General features: G+C 38.7%; 1 protein-coding gene across 1 annotated transcript in view; it reads right to left on the bottom strand.

Moving 5' to 3' along the window:
- Positions 1 to 3,768: 3,768 nt before the first annotated feature.
- The window catches only part of LOC137274485 (uncharacterized), a 44,951-nt gene continuing 25,260 nt past the window's right edge, over positions 3,769 to 23,459 (bottom strand). Inside the window, exons 11-26 of the mRNA XM_067807693.1 lie at positions 23,053 to 23,244; positions 22,055 to 22,267; positions 21,518 to 21,653; positions 21,002 to 21,167; positions 20,444 to 20,559; positions 19,886 to 19,971; positions 17,549 to 17,715; positions 17,124 to 17,346; positions 16,712 to 16,855; positions 15,824 to 15,999; positions 9,156 to 9,364; positions 8,393 to 8,533; positions 7,008 to 7,100; positions 6,596 to 6,754; positions 5,392 to 5,536; positions 3,769 to 4,839 (exon numbers count right to left, since the gene is read on the bottom strand). Of these exons, the coding sequence (XP_067663794.1) occupies positions 5,393 to 5,536; positions 6,596 to 6,754; positions 7,008 to 7,100; positions 8,393 to 8,533; positions 9,156 to 9,364; positions 15,824 to 15,999; positions 16,712 to 16,855; positions 17,124 to 17,346; positions 17,549 to 17,715; positions 19,886 to 19,971; positions 20,444 to 20,559; positions 21,002 to 21,167; positions 21,518 to 21,653; positions 22,055 to 22,267; positions 23,053 to 23,244 (2,365 nt within the window). The 3' untranslated portion in view covers positions 3,769 to 4,839; position 5,392. The remainder of the gene's footprint in view (positions 4,840 to 5,391; positions 5,537 to 6,595; positions 6,755 to 7,007; positions 7,101 to 8,392; positions 8,534 to 9,155; positions 9,365 to 15,823; positions 16,000 to 16,711; positions 16,856 to 17,123; positions 17,347 to 17,548; positions 17,716 to 19,885; positions 19,972 to 20,443; positions 20,560 to 21,001; positions 21,168 to 21,517; positions 21,654 to 22,054; positions 22,268 to 23,052; positions 23,245 to 23,459) is intronic.

The following is a 23,459-nucleotide window of genomic DNA, read 5'->3' as shown; positions in this document are numbered from 1 at the left end:
TATCCTATGTTTTTCTGATAACATGCATCGTAACGTAGGGGGCACACATGTCAATGCAACAGTGCATCAGTTAGTCCTGAGCAATTATTGTTAATGTTCTTTAGTTTGTTTTCTGCTTAAGATTAATCATAATTGAATTTAGGAAGTATTAAACTTGGCATCTTAGAAAAGAAATTCAGCTCGCTCTACCACGTATAATGTAATAAAGTACACTTTTGCCTTGAACTATTATAACAAACTCTCTAACAGAATTGAAGAAGTAAAAGTTGTAGAATGCATGAATGTTAGTTGTGAATGAAAATAGCAGTTTCATCACAACCTAACTGAGAGGACATCATTTATCCAATCAAATCATTACAATCTCATGTCAAGTCGTTACGGCACAGGTCAACCCCATAAGACACTTGAGTGTAGTACCTAGTCGTGTGCATTGATGTGTATGAACACATTAAGCACTGATTGCCAGTGTCGGTCTTGATATTCCAGCAGAGTCCCTCGCATGGAAATGTTTACTGTGATTCACTGAAACTGTTTCTGAAGGTACCATACTATCAAAAAAATATTACCTTGGTTATATTGCTACCAAACCTTGCAATACATGTATGTGGCACTTCTGTTTCTTATATATGCTGGTGTTTCAGTTTTGTCTATTTGTTTTATAGGTAAATTTATTATGTTGCTTAATGATGACAGGAACCGTTTTCAGGATCCACCATTTAACAGTCTCCTGGGGCCAGTGCTTTTTCAAAACTTCAAAACATGCATTTTTTTCTCTGGAAGAAAACCAGATTGTTTTTAGAAATTAACATCACAGTTTATCAGGACAAGCAGTGGGATGCAAGAATGATATATTTGGGGCTTAAATACCAGAGGCCAAATTATGTTTTTCAATAATTTTTCTGGAACAAAGACATTCTTATTCCCCACCAAACTGTCAAATGGTCATCACCTTAGCACACTATGCTGTTCAGCAATGTTTTTAAGTATTGCTAAAATATTGCCTATGCTATTTTTTAGCCGAATCTTGCTTAACATATCTGTCCTGTCTCAACTTAATGATGTTAGGTGTTTATTCTGCCTGACATATCAGATGATATATCAGTGTCCTTCCTCAGCTATTTTCAAAACTTCAACAAACATTGCCATTTGTGAAAAAAATGTTCTCAAGCAAGATGTTCTTGCTCATAATGTTTTTCATGAACTGTACACAATGTTGCCTACATCTGACCATCCTTGTGTATGCAGTGTCTTATATGTCCACGCTGTTATGATAAATACCCTGGCCTCGTTCACCAACGCAGCTTATTTCATAAGGTATAGCACACTCTCTTAGAATCAACAATTTCACCTGGATTTTGCACCAGAATTTCTTTGCCCTGAAATATACTTTGGTACCCAAATAATGTTATACTCCTAGCCGTTTACAAGCCCTTGATACATGACAAGAAATTAAGCATACTGTTCTTTGTGGACGTTCAGGTTGTAGATATATGAGATTCTTTATTCGAGTTTGTGAATATATAAGACAAGTATATGAATGTCAACTTCTTATTTGTTGTATTACACAGTGTTTCTGGGTCATTTCTTGCCCCTTCTTTAAGTGAAGATACAATATCCTGCATTACCTGAAGAACATCCAAGAAGTGGCTCAGAAACATTGTGTTACAAATAAGTATGCAGTTGCCATCCATATGCTTGTCTTATTGTAAATATATGTTGTCAAAGGTAGTAATATGGTAATGGGTTTGTCAATTAATAGAAAACATTCCGAGTTTTATACTTAACAGTCTATATACACTTAGACTCAGTATTATTTGTTATGCTGCTATACTGAGTCTAACAAACCCTAGTAAGTCACGTCAGCTAACCTTTGAATGACCTGTGACGATCCAGTCATTTGTGAGAAGGGTAAACAGATTTAACCAATCAGAAAACAGTTACTTCTAGGGTTTGGCGGGACTTACAAAATTCCCTGATTACAGACACTGCCCTCTCTCAAAAAACAAAAATTCAGGGTAAAACACAGATACTTGTCCTGCAGTATATACGTTGAGGGCTTTCTGATACGTTACCATTAGCTAATATTTCTGCAAGCTGACATCCTTGAATATTGACATCCTTGAATATTGACAAAATCGCTATTTTCTACGACTGTTTACTCACTGTTGTGTCATTTCTGTGTGCATCACTTGGAAGCGATCGTACAGAAAAATTGGTCAATTGAAAAGGTTAGCTGACACTACCTTCAACCAGGGTTTTTTGGGACTCAGTATAAACAGTATAACGAATAATACTAAGCCTAAATTAACTTAGACTGTATACTGAATTAAGTTAAGAGTCACAATTATTTGAGGGGATATTTTTATGTGTGCTGTGTCCTCCTTGCTCAGTTATATAAGAAATGGAATACAACAGACTGAAATAAGTTTTGGTCATAATGCTTGTGTCAGTCATAAAAGACACCTGTCAAATTTAATCTGATGGTTATTTAATAAGATTGATGCTCAATATATCAATCACTGGATTGTCTATTCAGACTCAATTATACACACACTGCCATCATATAACAAGAAAATTTGAAAACCGGAGTGTGGCATTAAACAACCTGTTTGAAGTTATGGCAGTGAATAGCCCAGGGTAGATGTCATATTGGTGTGACGATATATGCTGATTAATCCTGAACAACTTACCTGCATCATTCGTTTCCACAATGTATTATTGATTTGTTGCCACTGTTTATTATGGAATGTTTTTGTCTCGTATCATATTTATACTTTTCTGTTTGGTTCTGGTCTACAAACATTTCAAGAAACTGTACTACAGGAACTTTGATAGGAATATCTTCAACTTGATAAGTTATATTAGGACTTCGACTGTGTTGTTAGAGTGTAGTAAATTCAAATTCAGTATAAAGAAAATATAATCATGATGATTTATCACAATTATTTGGAAACCTAGTATCTGTGGGTATATATGGTGTACATATTCTATTTGGAAAAGCGTATCCATACAGGTTCCAGAAAGTTTATAAAACAGAAACAGGTAAACAGGACTTGAAATGATTAGTGAGGTTATGTCTGACTATCTTATGTATGTAACAGTATTGTGTATCTGTCTTTTCCATTTTCAGTATGTTGGTTGTTTTTCTTTTTTTTTGTTGGCTATGCAAATTAAATATTTTATAAAATCAAAGTTTGTTTTGTTTACCTGTTAATCCTGTCAAAGGACACAACAAAACTACAGCAACATGACATGAAGACATTAATTAATACCCACCATTATTCCACTGTGGATAAAGTGTTTGCTCGTCATGCCAAAGTTCAGTTCTCTACATGTGTACTTTGGGTAAAGCCCATTGCTGGTGTCTCCCCTCGCCCCACCTCTCCTGGGATATTGCTGGGATATTGCTATAAGTGTCAGAAAACCATACTAACTCACTGTATATGCATTTTCACAAGGACACCTTTCTGAGACACGATGTCGGACTTCAAGCGGGCCAGTTTTTGTTCTGCTCCCTTAATGGCAATGCCAGACAAGGTATAGTAAAACTAACACCTTTAAAGATGTTGCCACGACAAAGAATAGTGTTGAGCATCTTCACAGTGTCATAGGTCCTATTTCACAAAGCACAAAATGTTACGACTAGCGTCACCCTATCCTTAAATATAGGAGATACGACAGTCATAGCACTGTGAAACAAGTCCCAGATTGATGATCTACCTACTAGAAAACGAAGAAGGGTTTCAGACAATCACAACACTGACAACATTAAAGTAGTTATAGACTAAGCCCTGCTTTATTGCAATCAGTAGTCACATTCAGTTCAATGCATATTTGTTTCAGGTGAATTGCCTACTTTTAATCACAACCTGTACCCATATATCTTGTATCAGACATAAAATTCTACACCTCAAGTTCCACAAGTTATCATGAAAAACATCGCATAGATGAGTATCTACACTGTTTAGTACTAAACAAAAATAGTGGCAATATGTACAAGATAATAACATATATTTTCATACATGATTAATGAACTATTTGGGAGAAGATAATTAATACAAGTTCTAATGTTGATGTACAATATGTTTCATGCCAGACCAATTTTCATTTTTTGTTTCATTGATTTTTGTCCTCAAAAACTTACAGGCAGGAGGGAAAAATAAATAAAATAACCAAAGTTACATTCCTTCTAATTACTAAAACGATTTTTCTTTTGGCAATTTATGAAGTGTAAAAACAATTTGACAAATAATTTCTTTTGGCCAATAAAACATTAGCGTATATTTTTTTAGCAGGGAATATTATCATTTTTTTCTTTCTCTTTAAAAAATATGTCTGGCGGATACGTAAAACAAGAAATGAAATTGGTCTTTCCTCATACTGCTTATATTTCAGGCATGAATGTTTTTACAAATGAAGGCACAGCAGGTTAAGTGTGGCATGTTGGAATGTCTCACAAGCATTCACAAAAACAGATGATCCTATTGTTTATCAGTATTGCTGAGGGATAACAGACATTACCACATGCGCACATCACACAGTAATTAATGGACATATCACATTGCACATCACCCTCGGAAACAAAGCAATCAATGTGAAATGTACATCAACTCATTCACGTTTCACCATAATAAAAATTGAACACCATGGAGAATGGACATCAACCAACTTTAATAATTAAGAAAGTGTTCCTGCATCTCTAGGAGGCCTCTGTGGGTCAGAAACTGTAACAATGTAAATCCCTGAGTTGTGATTATTCACGATAGCGGAAACGTCTATAATCTTGGGAGGCTGCCTCCATCAATATGATGCTGACCTTCATGCTTCATCATTACTGCCCTGAAAGCACAAAAAAACAATCTTTACAAAAATTCAAATTTGCTTCCTAAAGAAACATTTGGGTGAGATCATGAACGTGTTATTGGTAGGATATGGGGACTCCATATTATTAACATTAGCTACACTTACAACAAGTGATGATCTTACAAGTAACAGGACAACACTGATGGTTAAAGGTCACTTTAACTGAAGTGCATTTCCTGAAAGCTTATGCACTCAAAACTTCATAATCATGACTTGTACCGAGTTCATAACTGAGATGGAAGGTCAAGGTCATTCTGATTAATACTTGAGACTGAGGCATCAGACTTTTTCAAAGTTTTAAGGCATGTGTTCACCTGAACCTGACACAATCTTACGAAAACATTTATGAGTACTTTGTTAATTTAATAATACCTTTCTGTTTCAAAGTTGTCCTGCATTTGGATTTTGTTTTTACATTTCAGAAAGGAAAGAAAGTAGACATGGTCTACTCATCATGTGATATTTGAGAATAGCCAATCTACCACTGAAAGAAATATTGAACTAGTTACAAATTCAAATGGATCATACCTTATATGCAACCCTCTCGGCATTCCACAAGGATTTCATTGATGCCAACATATTCAGGCTGTGAGGCTGCAAACACAACGGCACGGGCAACGTCCTCTGGCTCCAGGACTTTACTTGTCTCGCTCATGTCATAAAGGGCCTTTGCCTGCAATGGTCATGCTGAATAGTTATTTTATTACACACCCATCCCATGTAAGCCAGGGTATATTTCTACTGTGTAATAATAAATACCCTGGGCCTAATCCTTGACAGTGTTATAATATTACTTAAAGCATATAACCAGGAATAACCTTTCATTACTGACTCATTTAAGATTTCTCTGTTTTACAAATCTACAATGTAATTACCCACTGTGTGATAAAACCTTGCTTGACTTGCAGAAAGCAGAGGGACATCATAAACAGTTTCCACCAATTCATGTTAAAAAGTAATAAACAGAATACTTAATTTGCTCCTGAGATTTACATTTTTCATAAAACTTATGAAATATTTAGTATTAAATCTGATTTCACTCATTTGATACCAAATCATTAGCTTGTTTAATAAAATTGGTATTACACTGAAGATTGTTCAGTATCCTCTGCATCACTATATACTCACTTCTAACAAACAAATCATCCATAAAGCATCTTACTTTCCCATGTCCAGGAAATATCCACAACTATGTTATAACTAGTTTCAGAAACCAGTTAACCAGTTTGTATATAATTTATCATTCCCTCAATACTTTAGATTTCTTGAAGGCGCACAGATTTACACAAGAGACATTTCACACATTATGCAAAGTGTGTGGAGAGATTTGCTTCCCCACAAATATTGACTTGCCACAATAGCTAAATTTCATATGTAAAATCAATATCTCTGATCATTGAAATTTGTTTGGATGGTTATAGTTAGACATAATAATAATATGTGTGTCAGCAAACCGAGACAAAAAGTAGTTGGCAAATTGGTTGGGGGTTATTGATAATACCAGGTGAATACTACGCTGGATGATATAGGATGTTACACACTACCAAGAATACAGAATTTGAATATGAATAGAGGCAAAAAATGTGTCATAAAGATATTTACTCAAAACAACCTTTTCCATTATACATAGTGAACGCTACAGAAATCTTTTATTTGTACGTCAATTGACTTGATAGCATGTCTTCATCTTAATTTCCAACAAACAAATGACGTGAGATCTAAGACATTGTACCTCAGCATCAGTTGTGTGACCTTGAAGTTCTGTCTTTACATCTCCTGGCTGGATACATGTGACCTTGACCCCTAACCCTTTGACCTCATGACGCAAAGCTTGTGACATTCCTTCCACAAAGAACTTGGTACCTGAATAGACAGCCAGACCTGGAAATCCCTGTATGAAGCAAGAAGCAAGATGAATTGTTATGGTATCCAGTGGTATCCCCTTAATACTGTGTTTTTTTATTTGATGCCTGAATGTATGTCTTTGTGTAGAAGGCCCTTTCTATCATAGTAGTCCCATATCAATGGTGGTATGAGCAAACAGGGAACTCCACTAATGCAGATTAAGTGACATGATACTTTAGTTCTTCAAGCCTCTGGGTATAGTTTAATGACTTTAATATCTCATTCAGTTAAATTGTCACCTTCCTGCCAGCATCAGATGAAATGTTGATGATGTGACCTTTCTTTCTCTTCACCATCCCATCTAGGACACTACCAATACAGTTGGTCACTCCCTGCAAACAGAGGGTAAGTTGGTACATAGCTACTTAATCCTTGTACCAATACAACTCAATGTATAGTACAGTTTGGGTATTGGTACATATTTAATAGAGGTGTGACGATATATCGTAGTATCTATAATCGTGATACTTTGTCAGATGATAAATATGTCAATACTTTTTTTCTTATCATAATACGTATTGTTGACCCTCAAAATTGTTAATTGTCACTAGAAATTGTGAGTTACGTCCAAAGTTTCCACTTTTACTTGATATCAAAATATACATTTGTAAAGAAAATAACTAAAGATAGCATGATGTACATCTAATCATATCGTATCATTCCAAGATATCGCAATATGTATTGTATCGTGAATTTTCTGTATCATCACAGCTCTTAATATTTAATGGTGAAAATGTTGTTCTAAATACACAATAAAAACATTAAAGTCACCGGAAAGGTTTTAGACTAATGAAGAAATGGAGAATTATCTTTTAATTTAATAAACCGTTTTCAGTGTTTCACTGGCTTAAATTATGATACACCTTCCCCTAAACTAATAAAGAGCTTCAAAAGCTTTGATTTGAGTTCAGTGACACTGATGTGATATGAAAGTACACATACAATCAAATTTCACAAATGGTAAAGAAAATTTTGTGAACAGAGAGCAGAACATGGCAACACCCATCCCAGACTCAGCTAAGGCAGCAAATCAGTGAACGATACATGTATTAGAATTTACAAGTGACATAGTACATTGAATAATCAGAAGGGGTGAAATACTTCCATGCATATGATATGTTTCCTTTGTATTGATACTGGGCGATACATTTGCTATGACTGTTTAACTTGAAATGAAATCAGCATTTCAAATTTGCTACAACAAATGGCTATTATGAATGTTTTTACTGCACAGCTTTCTTTTCTACGGAAGCCTGCTCTGACATATTCATAGTCTGTCCATTAAATTTGATTAGATTCACGAAACTTGATGAGATCCATGAAATTTGTATCGAGGTAAGTACTGTGGTGCATAGGGTATTATTACCAACGTATCATGATATGTATCGTATCCTACGTATCAAGAAACATATTGTATTGTGACCTACGTATCCTGATATGTACTGCATCTTGAGTTTGATATTATTAGACGTATTATATCATGATATGAGTATTGTGATACATATGATATCATGATGCATATTGCATCATGACCTAAGTATTGTGATGTGCATCACACTGTGACCTTTCTGACATATTTGACCCCAAAGAATCAGAATGTCCTGAAAGTGAAGTCAGCACTTACTTTACAGTTGACATCTATCTGCGTGTCCCATTGATCCAAGTTCAGCTTGGTCATCAGAGTATAGTACATGATACCAGCGTTGTTCACAAGGATGTCCACGGGGCCCAACGTCATCTCGGTGTGCTTAACCAGCTCTTCAACCTCAATACACAAACATCACATCTATAACACAGAATCATTGTGAAATTTTGGGTTGTCTAACACACACAGGGACCTGTATGTATTAAGCCAGCAGAAGATAATCCAGTGATTGATACAGTGAGCAATGATACATGTCATACCAGTCTGGTTGTTATTTATGACTGGAGACCAACAAATGCCCATGAGGCACCACAGAGAAGTTGCAACCAAGAGGGAAAAACAAAATCGAAAGTTACCAAATGAACTGATTCACGTAATAGTCTTTTTTGCCACTGCTGCCAACAATAACAATATTTATTGCATTATATGAACTTAGGCCACACTAGTACGTTTTGGATGTGCTTTTTTCAAATATTGTGTGTCCATAGGATGCAACCCAAATTTCCGTCAGGGCAATCTAAACTTTGATGCTAAAGAAATGCATCCTATATAATTGCAGTATAGTCATGTTAGCATATATGCTAATTTTACAATTAACATTCAATAACTTCTGGGTCATGGACAGTTCGTGAGCTCACAACGTGACCTCATCTATGACCCTTCACCTATTTCCGTTATTCTAACTTATGTCACTGCCAATGAGCAAAGCGGTATTAAAGAAATAATTTCTTTTTGTCAATACCTCACTTCTTTTTGTTACATCTGTCTTAACAGAAATTGCAACTCCACCAAATTCCGCCATGCTTTTCTCGATCTCCCTCAGTTTATCCTCTCTTCTTGCTGCCATAGCAACCTTAGCACCTTCATGAGCCATTGCCAATGCAATGGCTGCTCCTATACCAGACGATGCTCCAGTCACTATGACAACCTTTCCATCTAGAGCACCTGTTCCTGTTCCAGAATGAAAAAAATATGATGATTATCATGCAGATGTAGTTTTATTGTTTACTATGAAAATATTACCTTTCCAAATGAAATTAACATGATATCATACATATTAATGCCTCTATGTATCAGTATATTCAAAAACTTATTTCAGGCTCTGCGATAACAGCGCAGAACTAGGGCTGGTCATCTCAGAGTCAGTATTCTGTGTCAAAATAGGGTATCCATGTCCACAGAAGCATGATTTATTATTATTATCATTTTTTTATTATTATAGGATATTTGTATATCGCACATATCCACACAACTAGTACATGCTGAAGGGACTGGTATGTTTTCCTTCTATCACTGGATGACAGTCTCAATGGCATATCATATTATCAGTCTCAACTCCATCAGTAGCTTACAATTCTTGCAGCCACTAGGCACAAGGAGTTATTGCAGGTTTGAGTCTTGAGGTTCAATCAAGACACCTCAAGCTCACAGGATCACTAGTATGGCTCCTCAGACAGCTCGGCCCCAAACTGTGATCAAACAATATCTCCTAGGAGATATCATTTTGACAGCTGAGTTTGTAAAATGCGTTAATGTCAGAAATCACATGGCTCACAATGCTGTAATGTCAAAAAACTGATGACGTCACAATGAGATAGCATTGCTGGACTGCAAGTCTAATGGCAGTGCTGTGTTCAGAGATGTACATTTTTCACTGAAAAGTAATGAAGAATGATTTTTTATGATAAACAGATACTCACAATCACGTCTTCTAATATCAAATATGTCAACACTTGTTCACAAAGAATAAAAATATTCTCAGCAAGCCTCAAATATTTGGAACTTTATGCCAAATCATATTGATCTATTTGATATCAAAAGATTTTCAGGTGATATTCTAAATACCTCAGCAGGACAGAACAACTAAAGTGGTGTTTAGTTCACACTAGTGTGCACATATATGTATATTGCATCATGTGATAATATGCATAGTTACATCAATGTATGTACATCAAGTTGGAACTATATTTTATCATTATCATGCATGCTATGTGGCATATCAGTATGTATCACTTTATCATGGTGGATTAAACTACTAGTATCATCTGCTTGAGTTGTTCCTGCCTTACTACAAACATGACAATCGACACCGCACCCAGAAACATAACACATCATACAGGATAATCGGAAGAGTCTCATTTCAATATGGTAAGGACACTGATATAAAAAAATGATGATCGGGTGAATTTTTAAGGTCAGCAAATCTAACGAAGCAAAAACAATTGTTAGTCCTCATTTGAAATTTTCTGCTTTCTTGAACCATCAAATACCCCTCTCTTCAGAAACAAATCCATAAAAATTAATGTTGAACGTTTAAAGTAAAAAGCAAATTATTAGACTACATTTCCTCCACAAAAATACACCAGTCATAACACAATGTATGTCTGAATAAACAAGAAGTATGTTATTACCATTTTTGTCATAAATTAATTCCATCCCCTGAGTAACTAAATATTATTATTATAGCACACTTATATCAAAAAGCAGCAGCTGTTGCATGGCACTGTCCAGATACTTTATATTTGTTTATTAAGTGAAATTCTATTAAATAGCTAAATATCTAAAACATTCATAATCCCTCTATCAGTTTCCTAATCATTGTGGGACTTTATTACGGTTAAAACGGTATTAGCAAGTTTGTTATCTATTATGAAACATATCTGAGATAAGTCAACACACACTGCTCACTATCAGGACTAAATGCCATGTGTCTTAGATTCCAGTAGTTCAAGACATTATAACTTTCCATAACGCAAGGATAGGTTAAAGCATTGGATAGGATTAAATCACATTAGTACAGTATAATCACTTTAGTTACAAACATAATATATTATGAATAAGAGATATAATACATTACTATATGAACAGTGTCCTGATAGGTACATAATATTATCAACAGTGTGCTAATCCTGAAAGTTAGTGAATATTTAGCATCACTGAATGTATTCCCAATATAGTATTCTCAATTTCATACATAAACTACACAATGAACACAGAACTATTATGTTAAAATCACTCTAACCCTTTGCAGATGAAGCCTGAGAAGCCATCTCTGTGTGTCACTTGCTAATAACCGTGATAGATGCCGTCTGTTGTACTGGATGAAATTGAATCTACCACACTGCTCAGCACATGAATTTGACCAGCTAAACAGTGTCCCATACAGCATTGACAAAAAAAAAAAATTACAATAAGAGTTACTTCCCTTTATCTGACTAAACACATTGTCCCTGATATGCCCTGTTAGTGAATACTGAACTTATATCTTTTATGGTGTTATGGTTTACATTGGATTTAGTGGCCCGTTTAGTCCTTGGATCATACATTTAAGATATGATTACACAGGTATTACATAAGTACATTATGCTATAAATATTTTATAAGACATTAAAGTTATACTTTCATGCCCAGCTGAAAGGTAGTTGTGATGAATTTTTCAAAGTCAGAACTACCTTACCTGCAAATGGGGATGTCTCCCTCTCCTAAATACCATCCTTGATCCTAAATAGCTTCCAACTTCTCACATACTTGCATCACCCTTGAGTAACATCTTGAAATAATTCTTAAAAACATTGAGCAAAGATGCGATTTGATGCCTAAGTACTGAAATATGTTGAAGACTTCAGTGATATATTTTGCTGGTTCTGGGGAGATTTCTTATACCTTTTGTCACAGCAAATTACTAATTGTAATAAACTTATAAAGTTGAAAAATAATGTTAAATGCAAAACCCCCACAAAATCAGAGTTCAAACAATTCACTAATTTCACCCCAGCGTTGTGATGAACTCATTTTGTCTGTTTCAACTCCTGCTTTGTACTAATGGACAAATGACTGTTTCCAGCCACGCAATAGATCGCCATCTCAGTATTGGTTGGTTGGATTGAACACAAATGCTGAGAGCATGATTGTATTTACAAAACCCAACATCTCTATAAACATTCTTCATGGATAACAACTTCTTCTATTCTATACAATGTGATGTTTCAGTATTCATTCAGTATATGAATCCATACCGAAACGCCACATCATACACAATAAAAGAAGTTGTTATCCATAAAAGATCTCTTATTTAAACTGACCATACAATGAGACCTCAGTGTATTTCTAAATAAACCAGTCAATGAAAGACACTTGTTACAGGGACCTGGAGGTCCCCTAGCATATGCTGCCACTACTTGGAGGTCCCCTAGCATATGCTGCCATTACCTGAAGGTCCCCTAGCATATGCTGCTACTACCTGGAGGTCCCCTAGCATATGCTGACACTACCTGGAGGCCCCTTAGCATATAATGCTCCTACCTAGAGGTCCCTTAGCATATGCTGCCACTACCTGGAGGTCCCTTAGCATATAATGATACTACCTGGAGGTCACCTAGTGTATACTGCTACTACCTGGAGGTCCCTTAGCATATAATGCTACTACCTGGAGGTCCCTTAGCATATGCTGACACTACCTGCAGGTCCCTTAGCATATGCTGGCACTACTTGGAGGTCCCCTAGCATATAATGCTACTACCTGGAGGTCCCCTAGCATATGCTGACACTACGTGGAGGTCCCTTAGCATATAATGCTACTACCTGGAGGTCCTTTAGCATATGCTGACACTACCTGGAGGTCCCTTAGCATATGCTGCTACTACCTGGAGGTCCCATAGTGTGTGTCGCTACTACCTGGAGGTCCCATAGCATATAATGCTACTACCTGGAGGTCCCTTAGCATATGTTGCTACTACCTGGAGGTCCCCTAGCATATGCTGACACTACCTGGAGGTCCCTTAGCATATGCTGACACTACCTGGAGGTCCCCTAGCTTATGTCGCTACTACCTGGAGGTCCCACAGCATGTAATGCTACTACCTGGAGGTCCCCTAGCATATGCTGACACTACCTGGAGGTCCCTTAGCATATGCTGACACTACCTGGAGGTCCCTTAGCATATAATGCTACTACCTGGAGGTCCCCTAGCATATGCTGACACTACCTGGAGGTCCCCTAGCATATGCTGACACTACCTGGAGGTCCCTTAGCATATGCTGACACTACCTGGAGGTCCCTTAGCATATAATGCTACTACCTGAAGCTCCCCTAGCATATGCCGCTACTACCTGAAGCTCCCCTAGCATATGCCGCAACTACCTGAAGCTCCCCTAGCATATGCCGCTACTACCTGGAGGTCCCCTAGCGTATGCCACTACTACCTGGAGGTCCCCTAGCGCATGCCGCAACTACCTGAAGCTCTCCTAGCCTATGTCGCTACTACCTGGAGGTCCCCTAGCATATGCCGCTACTACATAGAGGTCCCCTAGAGTATGCCGCAACTACCTGAAGCTCTCCTAGCCTATGCCGCTACTACCTGGAGGTCCCCTAGCATATGCCGCTACTACCTGGAGGTCCCCTAGCATATGCCGCAACTACCTGGAGGTCCCCTAGCATATGCCGCAACTACCTGAAGCTCTCCTAGCCTATGTCGCTACTACCTGGAGGTCCCCTAGCATATGCCGCTACTACCTGGAGGTCCCCTAGAGTATGCCGCAACTACCTGAAGCTCTCCTAGCGCATGCCGCTACTACCTGGAGGTCCCCTAGCGTATGCCGCTACTACCTGGAGGTCCCCTAGCATATGCCGCTACTACCTGGAGGTCCCCTAGAGTATGCCGCAACTACCTGAAGCTCTCCTAGCGCATGCCGCTACTACCTGGAGGTCCCCTAGCATATGCCGCAACTACCTGAAGGTCCCCTAGCATATGCCGCAACTACCTGGAGGTCCCCTAGCATATGTCGCTACTACCTAGAGGTCCACTAGCATATGCCGCAACTACCTGGAGGTCCCCTAGCATATGCTGCTACTACCTAGAGGTCCCCTAGCATATGCTGCTACTACCTGAAGCTCTCCTAGCATATGCCGCAACTACCTGGAGGTCCCCTAGCATATGTCGCTACTACCTAGAGGTCCACTAGCATATGCCGCAACTACCTGGAGGTCCACTAGCATATGCCGCTACTACCTGGAGGTCCCCTAGCATATGCCGCAACTACCTGAAGGTCCCTTAGCATATGCCGCAACTACCTGGAGGTCCCCTAGCATATGTCGCTACTACCTAGAGGTCCACTAGCATATGCTGACACTACCTGGAGGTCCCTTAGCATATAATGCTACTACCTGGAGGTCCCTTAGCATATGTTGACACTACCTGGAGGTCCCCTAGCATATATTGCTACTACCTGGAGGTCCTCTAGCATATGCTGACACTACCTGGAGGTCCCTTAGCATATGCTGACACTACCTGGAGGTCCCTTATCATATAATGCTACTACCTGGAGGTCCCCTAGTGTATGTCACTACTACCTGGAGGTCCCTTAGGATATAATGCTTCTACCTGGAGGTCCCATAGCATATGCCGCTACTACCTGGAGATCCCCTAGTGTATGTCGCTACTACCTGGAGGTCCCTTAGCATATGTTGACACTACCTGGAGGTCCCTTAGCATATACAGCTACTGCCTGGAATTCCCCTAGCATATAATGCTACTACCTGGAGGTCCCCTAGCATATAATGCTACTACCTGGAGGTCCCTTAGCATATGCCACTACTACCAGGAAGTCCCCTAGCGAATGCCGCTACTACCTGGAGGTCCCCTAGCATATGCTTCTACTACCTGGAGGTCCCATAGCATATGCTGCTACTACCTGAAGCTCCCCTAGCATATGCCGCTACTACCTAGAGGTCCCCTAGCATATGCCGCTACTACCTGGAGGTCCCCTAGCATATGCCGCTACTACCTAGAGGTCCCCTAGCATATGCTGCTACTACCTGGAGGTCCCCTAGCATATGCTGCTACTACCGGGTGGTACCCTAGCGTATGCCGCAACTACCGGGTGGTACCCTAGCGTTACCTCACAATTTTGATATAACAGCCTTCAAAATTGGAATCAGGAGCTCAGGCGCTGTGACTTAGCTTATTGTGTTGCATAACCTTTAAGTCACGATGACCAAGCTATGATTGTAGACAGCCATGATATCATAAGAATACTTTGGACAGAGGCTAGTAAGAAATCATTTCTTTTTTCCACAAAATCATAAAAATGAAAAAGCTATTTAGGCAACAAAATCATCTTTTCTCTTGTTTTTTTCTTTATAATTTCTTATTCTGCCAAATGACCAACGTATTACTTAGTTCAGTCAGATTTTGTAAACTGAAATTTCAAAAACTAATTGGGAAAGAAACTGGCTGTTTTAGTGAGTGCAATGATTCTAGCAATATTCCAGCAATTTCACAATGGAAGACACCAGAAATGGGCTTCCAGAATTGTAACCATATGGGGATTCAAACCAGGGTCTTCAGTGAGATGAACACTTTAACCACACAGCTACCACACTACCACTACTTGTATGAGATTCTGTCATTACCTGTAGTTGTCCTCCTCCGACGTCTCTTCACAATAAGTTTCTTGTCGAGAAGCTTGGTTAAGTAGTGGTTGAGTAAGACACTGTCTGTGTAGGCATATGAAAGACTAAGTTGCGAGAGCATGGACAGAAGGCTGTCATTTGTGTAAGTGCTCAGCCTTTCAAAGAAGGATGCATCTCTGAAAAATAATGAAAGGAAATAAACTATTGACAGGCAAGCTAATGCTCATTTATTAATCTTTGTAACATGTTCTGAATTAGAAAATTGTTCAAAATGTATACTATAGTGAGAGTTGAATTATAATGGAAGCTTAAGAATTAGTCTAATATACAAGCTGAATATCTCAAATAAACAACCTCCTTGAAATCAAATCTTTACTCTGATGCAACAAATTTGACATATGTTATTCAAAGTATACTGTATATTGTATCTGAATTTTCATTTTATTAGCTTTAAGGAACCATTTAAATTATTTCAACAAGATAACGTTTTCTAAAGACATGCATTGCCATAAGAACCAGTTAATCCTGAAATCTTTGAATAGTATTTTGAAGTAACACCTGGAACATGAAGAACCCAACAGTGTCCCAAAAGGTGGACACTTGGCAAGGGAAGCTAGAAGTTTATTGTTGATGATTGGTACAAGTAACACCATCATGTACAAATAGAAACCAGAAATCTTGTTGTAGATATTTCAGTCATTCATATTTTTCTATATGATCAAAGATTCGAATAATCCACAGACATCATTTTATAAGTAACAATGCACAACGAAATATATCTATTTCATGATTATCAAGAAAATCATGCAACCAGTTGATCAAATGTTCTTTACAAATTGTACCAGAAAAAAGAAAAATTAACATAAAATGTGTTTTAGAATTGCTCACTTAATGTATGTGTCCAGAAGCTGAGGTAGCAGACTTGACTGGTTACTGTGACCGTTTGACTGCCCCAGGACAGCATTACGCCATTCAGAGAAGGGAACAAACTTGAGGGTAAAGCCATGGCCGTGCATCCATTCAAACACCCATCTGGAGGTCAACGATATAATAGTTGAAATCATACCTGTCATAAATTTGGAAGAGGTAAACACGTAACTATGACAATAACCAAACTTCATCCTATATGTGAAGAGTACAGTTAATTTGGATCACTCATTTAAAAGTTTGATGATCACTACACAGGTACAACCCATGTCCCAAGCCATATACGATCTAAAGAATATGCAAAGTATATATTTTCTCCTAACATAAAAATACATGCAATTTAAGGGATTATTAAGTGTCTGTTTGCATGTACCTTGCTTTGATTGGTTGAGTGTTGATGACATGGAATGTCTTCCCCATTACTGATGGATTCTGGGTAATCTTAACAATGACTTTGGCTGCAAAATCCACGGGTGTCATTTCCATGTTCCAGTTCACTTCCGGAGCCATTCCTAGTTTTGTACAAGCCTGCAGCACCAGCAAGGTGAAGTCTTGAGGGTTCCAGTGTCCTGTTAGACTGTCACCAGACAGATTACCTGCAGCAACAAGCACTCAGCTTAAAGGAGTTGCAATAATTATATAAACGTTCCACATGTAAACATCAATGGAGCTGCATACTTGTGATTCTTGGCTTTTTCTAAAGTGATTAACATTGAAGGGGTGCATCTTGGAGTCATTTTGTTGCTTAAAATAAAGACAATAGTTTCCAGATTAAATTGTAAAGGGAGATAACTCTACCTAATCTGTAAATTGAAACAGGGAGGCCCCGCTCTCCAGCTTTCTTCACCAATTGTTCAGCAACCCATTTAGATTGGGAATATCCGTCTTCCAAATCGTCATGGTAACTCGATGCATCATCTTCTTCTGAGCAATCTTTTAATCCATTTGGGAAAACTGCATCTGTGCTAAAATTACATTTTAATGTGAATCAAAAAACACCATTTGTCTGTATTATAATTATAGGTCAGTCTTCTCAGTCTCTGCTATTGGCAGCATGTTTTGAGGTCAAATGTAAGTATTCTAATGAAGAAAATGCAGACTGACTTTCATGTCTTGTAGACAATAGTACATTAACCATACATGAAACACAATATCACCATGCACCATGCAGGAAAATACAGGAATGTAACACCACAATAGAACGACAGGATCAATCCAAATTCATATCTGTGATTCTTCCATTGGTTGGAACCAGAACAATGGTTGGAACAAGCTCAGACGATTGGTTGCACAAATCAGACAAGTCTCCAAACTCCAGGCTGCTTTTTACCAGGGTGATACATTCTTGATTCTGATTGGCTGAAACCGCTATCCTTTACTCTGTCCACACCTCCTTACATATTAAGTATTAAGCTGTTTCACATTAGAAATGTGCATATGAAAGTTCTTATCGTTAGCATATCATGGATGCATACACATGAAAGGAGATGCCAGTGTTTGCATGGATTATCCATTACATAATGCTGAATACGTTCTGTGTCAGAACGACTGTATTTATCCACAAAGAAAACAAACTCGGAACCCTAAATTGATGGACATGTAGTGACGCATGATGGTGTTCTTAATAGTGAGTAAAAACACATCAATAGAAGGAATCACCAAAACGCACCATACCAATGAAAATGTGGATATCACGCACACACTTCTCATGAAATCGAACATGCACGAATTGTCACCCTCATTGGTTGGTATAAGGGTGCACAAAGGTTGGGTCTATCACTCCCTGTTAAACAATACCACGTTTGACTCAAACTGAAAGAAATCATGCTATCGGCCGTTTGGAAGCTGGAGTGTCTGTCCAGAACGTTGCCTGTCATTTCGACGTACACATAACCATGCTGTACACAGACCAAAGATGGCCTTCCTCGGAGCGGCCGTCCAAGGATCACCACAAGATGGGCTCATTTTCGGTCAACATCACCCGTTTGTTTTAATTCATTCATCATGTGTTTCACTATTTATACAACCCACCACACATACAATATGCAATATGTCATTTCCTCTGACATATAATGTACATTCGCTGTGAATTTTGGTTACATTCAGATTAAGTTATACATACCTGGAGTGTGTTTTTCAATACGTGCTGTTTATAAGAAATAACACTAACTAAAACATAGAGAGAAGGGGAGGCACACACACTCGGTAGCGTCGGTAGGGTTATGGGGTGTCGTAGCTTAAGAATATCACCGTACTTTGAACAGTTGCGGACTGGGTGGTGAAAACGTAATGATAGTCTCTCACAATAATGAAAACATCCCGGTAAAAGTACATGCCATTGCCAAATGCGATTGTGATGGCATTATTCCTTCTTGATATTCTAACGTAATATTTCGATAGGACAAATGGATTTCACAACGCATGTGTAACTGCAGACTTCGTTCGGTGCGACAGTGTATCCACCCCCTCGAGATCACCACATCTGAAACCACCACAGCACCAAAAGGGATGAGTTGATCACTTGCAAAGTACGACAACCCTTACCACGAATAGCTCATGCACAAGAGACGAGTGGAGGTACAATCTGTGGGTAATCCGTATGCTCATTACGTCAGACAGGAGGTGCCAACAGTCTCTACCACCATGAACGAAACTTGTCATGACCATTTTACGTGCGTTGTTCAGTATAGAAACATGTCCACTATTTGCCTGCTGTGGTGAGTATGGTTCATATCCCAGCAAGATCACGGTGGGGGCACTAGAAATGGCTTCACACATTGCATGCTAATTGTAATGATGTAAAGTAAATGAGTGTAGTTTCAGTCACAAACAGTCATCTGCACAACCATTCTTACCTTTGGAGCAAGTAAGCTCTATTGGGGTCTACCTGATCCCGACAGAAAGAAATGTTTCCAGCCACAGACCTGGTGTTCTAAAGTGCCACGGTTTGCTATACAGAGTTGTAGACTTTTGTTATGTCTGGATTCGCTGATCGTGTTTTTAAATCCCGGATTTGTCTGATTACGACCCTCCATTTTCAGTACCAGTCTTCTTCCCTCTTTAAGAGTTTCATTCCGAATCCTTCGAGTCGCAGATTGGGTTACAATTCTGACACAAGTCAAGCTATATACTTACCTGATATAGTGGATGGGTTTAACCTTTCCAGTACAGGCAAACAGAATGATGTTGGCAGTGCCCAGGACATTGGGGCCATGGAGAGCCTGAGCAGACATGAATATGTGAACAATCAACTCGGGGCAGACATAATGTCTTTTGTAGTCATTTCAAACTAAAGTGAAAATAATCAGTATTATAAAACCACTGGTTGATCATACCTGACCTTGAAAAATTTGATTTTAAACTTTATCAAGCATGTGAAGATCTGGGTTAGAATTGGTCTTCAGCAACCAATGCTTGTCTTAAGAACGGGATCAGGTTGTGAAATCACTGGACACTATTACTTACAGAACATCGCCTAATGATCTTAGTACAACATTAAAACAGTAAATAAAACTTTACTACATCGGAAAAACGTTTTAGTTTGTTCACTTTCCCTCTGTATGTTCAATTAGTATGTAAGTGTTGCGAAAACAAACACGAATATTCTTTTATTGTTGCCAAATCAATAAACGACATGCCATCTAAAGTTCTATAACAGTAGGCTATGGGATGGTGGCGTCATAGGGTACATACACTATATGGGTAGGCAAGGTTGACAATGGCAGCAGTGTGGATGATGAAGTCGATGTCGGTGCAGAGGTACGTGTAGTCTTCCTCACTCATCCCCAGGTTTATCAAAGCCACGTTAGCTGGGTGGTAAACCAGAAAACGTAATAAGTGACGAGGAAATATCGCATTATTACAGAATTTCTGCTAATATGAAAACCCAGGACAACCTTACAAGTTGATTTATACTGGAGCTGGCATTGGTTCTTTCAAAGAAATCAGGGAGTTTCGGGGTGTGACAAATACAACTCCAATGTCCTACTGACCCTGAAGGACTCTTTTTTTATTTGAATAGGAATCGTATTGTTTCATTTCTGCAGTTGTGGACACAAACACAGAAAATACTACAAGGAGCTTGAAATGACTTTTGAAAAGGAAATCAAATGCATCACAAATAAAAATATTTTCGGAGCTCATTGAATTGACTCATATCGTTCTTTGTTGACAAAATGCTAAACCTGATTAAATGACGTCTAATAAGACGTTCTTGATTTTGTCTTCAGAATTACATTCTTACAAAATTACCTTTGATAACCGTGACTCTCCTTGCAAGCATGGCTTCAACTTGCTTCTGCTCTTTTGTAGCCTCACTTTCAGATGTGCCCAGAATGCCATATTTCCTCAAAGCTTCCTTTATTCTGTCAAGCGCTTCAACCCCAGGGAGTTCCCGCACTAGGCTATATACTAGCAGCTGTGGATAGTGACACATATGTATGCGATCTGTGGGCAGCTGCCTGAAACCTGTGAGTACTCTTACAATCTAACTATACTGTTTCACCCTGTCACACAAACCTGAAAGATTCCAGAATTGTGATCTTGTAAGTCAAGATTAGAAACTCAAAGCCAGTTATTTAATAATCCCATTGTATGTGGATACCTTGTCACATGTATAGTTTGGAAAACTAGTTGGATCTCAAAGAATGTCATCCCCACCACGATACCCACATATCAGATAGATGCTAGCTCTTACATTTTAAGTACAGCCGAGGAACACCGTAGACATATAACTATAGTCTTAGACAAATTGGAATTGCGACAAACCTTCGTATTCAGTAACAACTCTCTCAGTATAAATACTCCTAGGAATCCTGTGGCCCCTGTTAACAAGACTCGCCCCTTGTGGAAATGATGACGGTGGTGGAAGGTCCGCCAGAATGCACGCAGTTGAATATCTAGACTGAAATATCACATGACACAGATAAACCTGGTTCGCTACAGTTTTGTAACTCTTGTAAAACTTACCGCAGAATCCATATTACCACTGATGTGGAAAGTCATTCTTCTGCTTTTCTTAAATTATACACACATCTTTAAGGAATCAGTTTCCCCAGGTATCATTGTGTTTCAAAGCAGTGAAGTCTGAGGATTGAGAAACATTTGTTTAATGGTTTACCGTAGTTACCAACAAGGCAGCACTATCAAACCATGGGCTGTTAGCCAGTGCAACTATTCCCGACACCCAGCTGACCACCGCATCCACTTTATTCGACCCTTACGAATTGCACACCTATATGAGTAAACATTCAAACACCTAATATCGAAGTTGTGGCACGACTGTGACACAACAGGTGCACTTACTTAAGGACGCCCTGGTCGTGTTTCTCAACCTCCGCCTTGAGGTCCAACTTAGGTCTCTGCGCAGGACACTTGGTAACGGTGTTGTTCAGTCTGTTGTCGAGCATCCGACTCAGACTGTACACGGTGGGGTAGGAAAACAGGTCCTGTACGGCGATCCGGATGCCGAACTCCTCTTGGACCACGTTCAGTAGCTGTGCTGCCAGGAGCGAGTGACTGGAACAGAACAAATATGTGGATGGTATCGTGTGATAAATCACTGTGATGATATTTACAAATGATATTTACAAATGAATTTTTTAATTTTAAAATTTCAAAAGATCCCATTTCTTTATTTTATGACGAGGTTTAAGCGGCACATCGTTAACTACGACATCACAGACTGCCCCAGTTTGAAGAAGTACAGTGATTCATAATTCATCTGACTCACTGGTTACGCCGGTTCTGTGTTCTTCGAGCTTATTAAATGTACTTTTGTAACGTACAGTGTGATTGATTGTATATCAAATCCGAACCATGCCGCTAGACTATTCCATGATTTCCAGATTTCCCTTTGTCAGAGCACGCTGCACGACGTGTTTGCAAGGATTAGAAGGGACGTAGTGTTGCAATATACAAGTGATGAGATGTATCAACTATACTGATTAATATTTATATATCCAGTTGCAAGAGTTGGTGTCAAACGATTGGACTTGTCATAGAACTTATTTGCGCAATAGGACGGAACGAGTCAGCAGGAAATTAGACTGTTGTGTAGTCAATGTCTAGAATTGCTCAGTCGCACTGAGAATTCAGAAGCCACAGGACTGATTGCCTGAACAAGATGTCTGCCACAAGAACACAGGAAGGAACCTTTCCCATTGCTGTCATCTCTATGTGTTTGGTTCGTAGATTTGTAGCGAAGAATTAAGACTCTTAAATGGTTTTCCCATTACTTGAATATTTAAACCCGTAGTGAAATATTATACGTAATTCAACCAATGTGAAATGTATTCGTTTACCCTCCCATGTCAAAGAAACTCTCTTGAATGTCGATGTCACGCATTTGGAGGACTTTACACCAGATGTCCGCAACTTTGACCTCTGTTTCGGTTGTGGGACGACCTTCAACTTCACCTTCTTCTGTATCCTGCTTCTCAAATGGCGGCAGAGCGGTTTTGTCAAGCTTTCCTGTCGCTTTCACGATTGGAATACTGAGATGTGAAAACCACAGGTGTTAGTTTGTGGAAAACGGAAACAGTATGAATCCACATCGACAGCACACTGATCTTTAGCAGAATCCAACACAATGACAATAGAACCCTGGACGTTAAAGTTTAGGAGTATGTGCGTAAGGTTGCTCTTCTGTGCATATCCATGAATCTAATAAAACCAGACATTTCAAATGAGGAGCAAAGAATCTATATCT

The sequence above is a fragment of the Haliotis asinina genome, chromosome 2 (genome assembly GCF_037392515.1).
Source record: "Haliotis asinina isolate JCU_RB_2024 chromosome 2, JCU_Hal_asi_v2, whole genome shotgun sequence".
NCBI classification, from domain to species: Eukaryota; Metazoa; Mollusca; class Gastropoda; order Lepetellida; family Haliotidae; genus Haliotis; species Haliotis asinina.
Note: the sequence above shows the minus strand (reverse complement) of the source record. Positions and strands in the feature narration are given on the sequence as shown.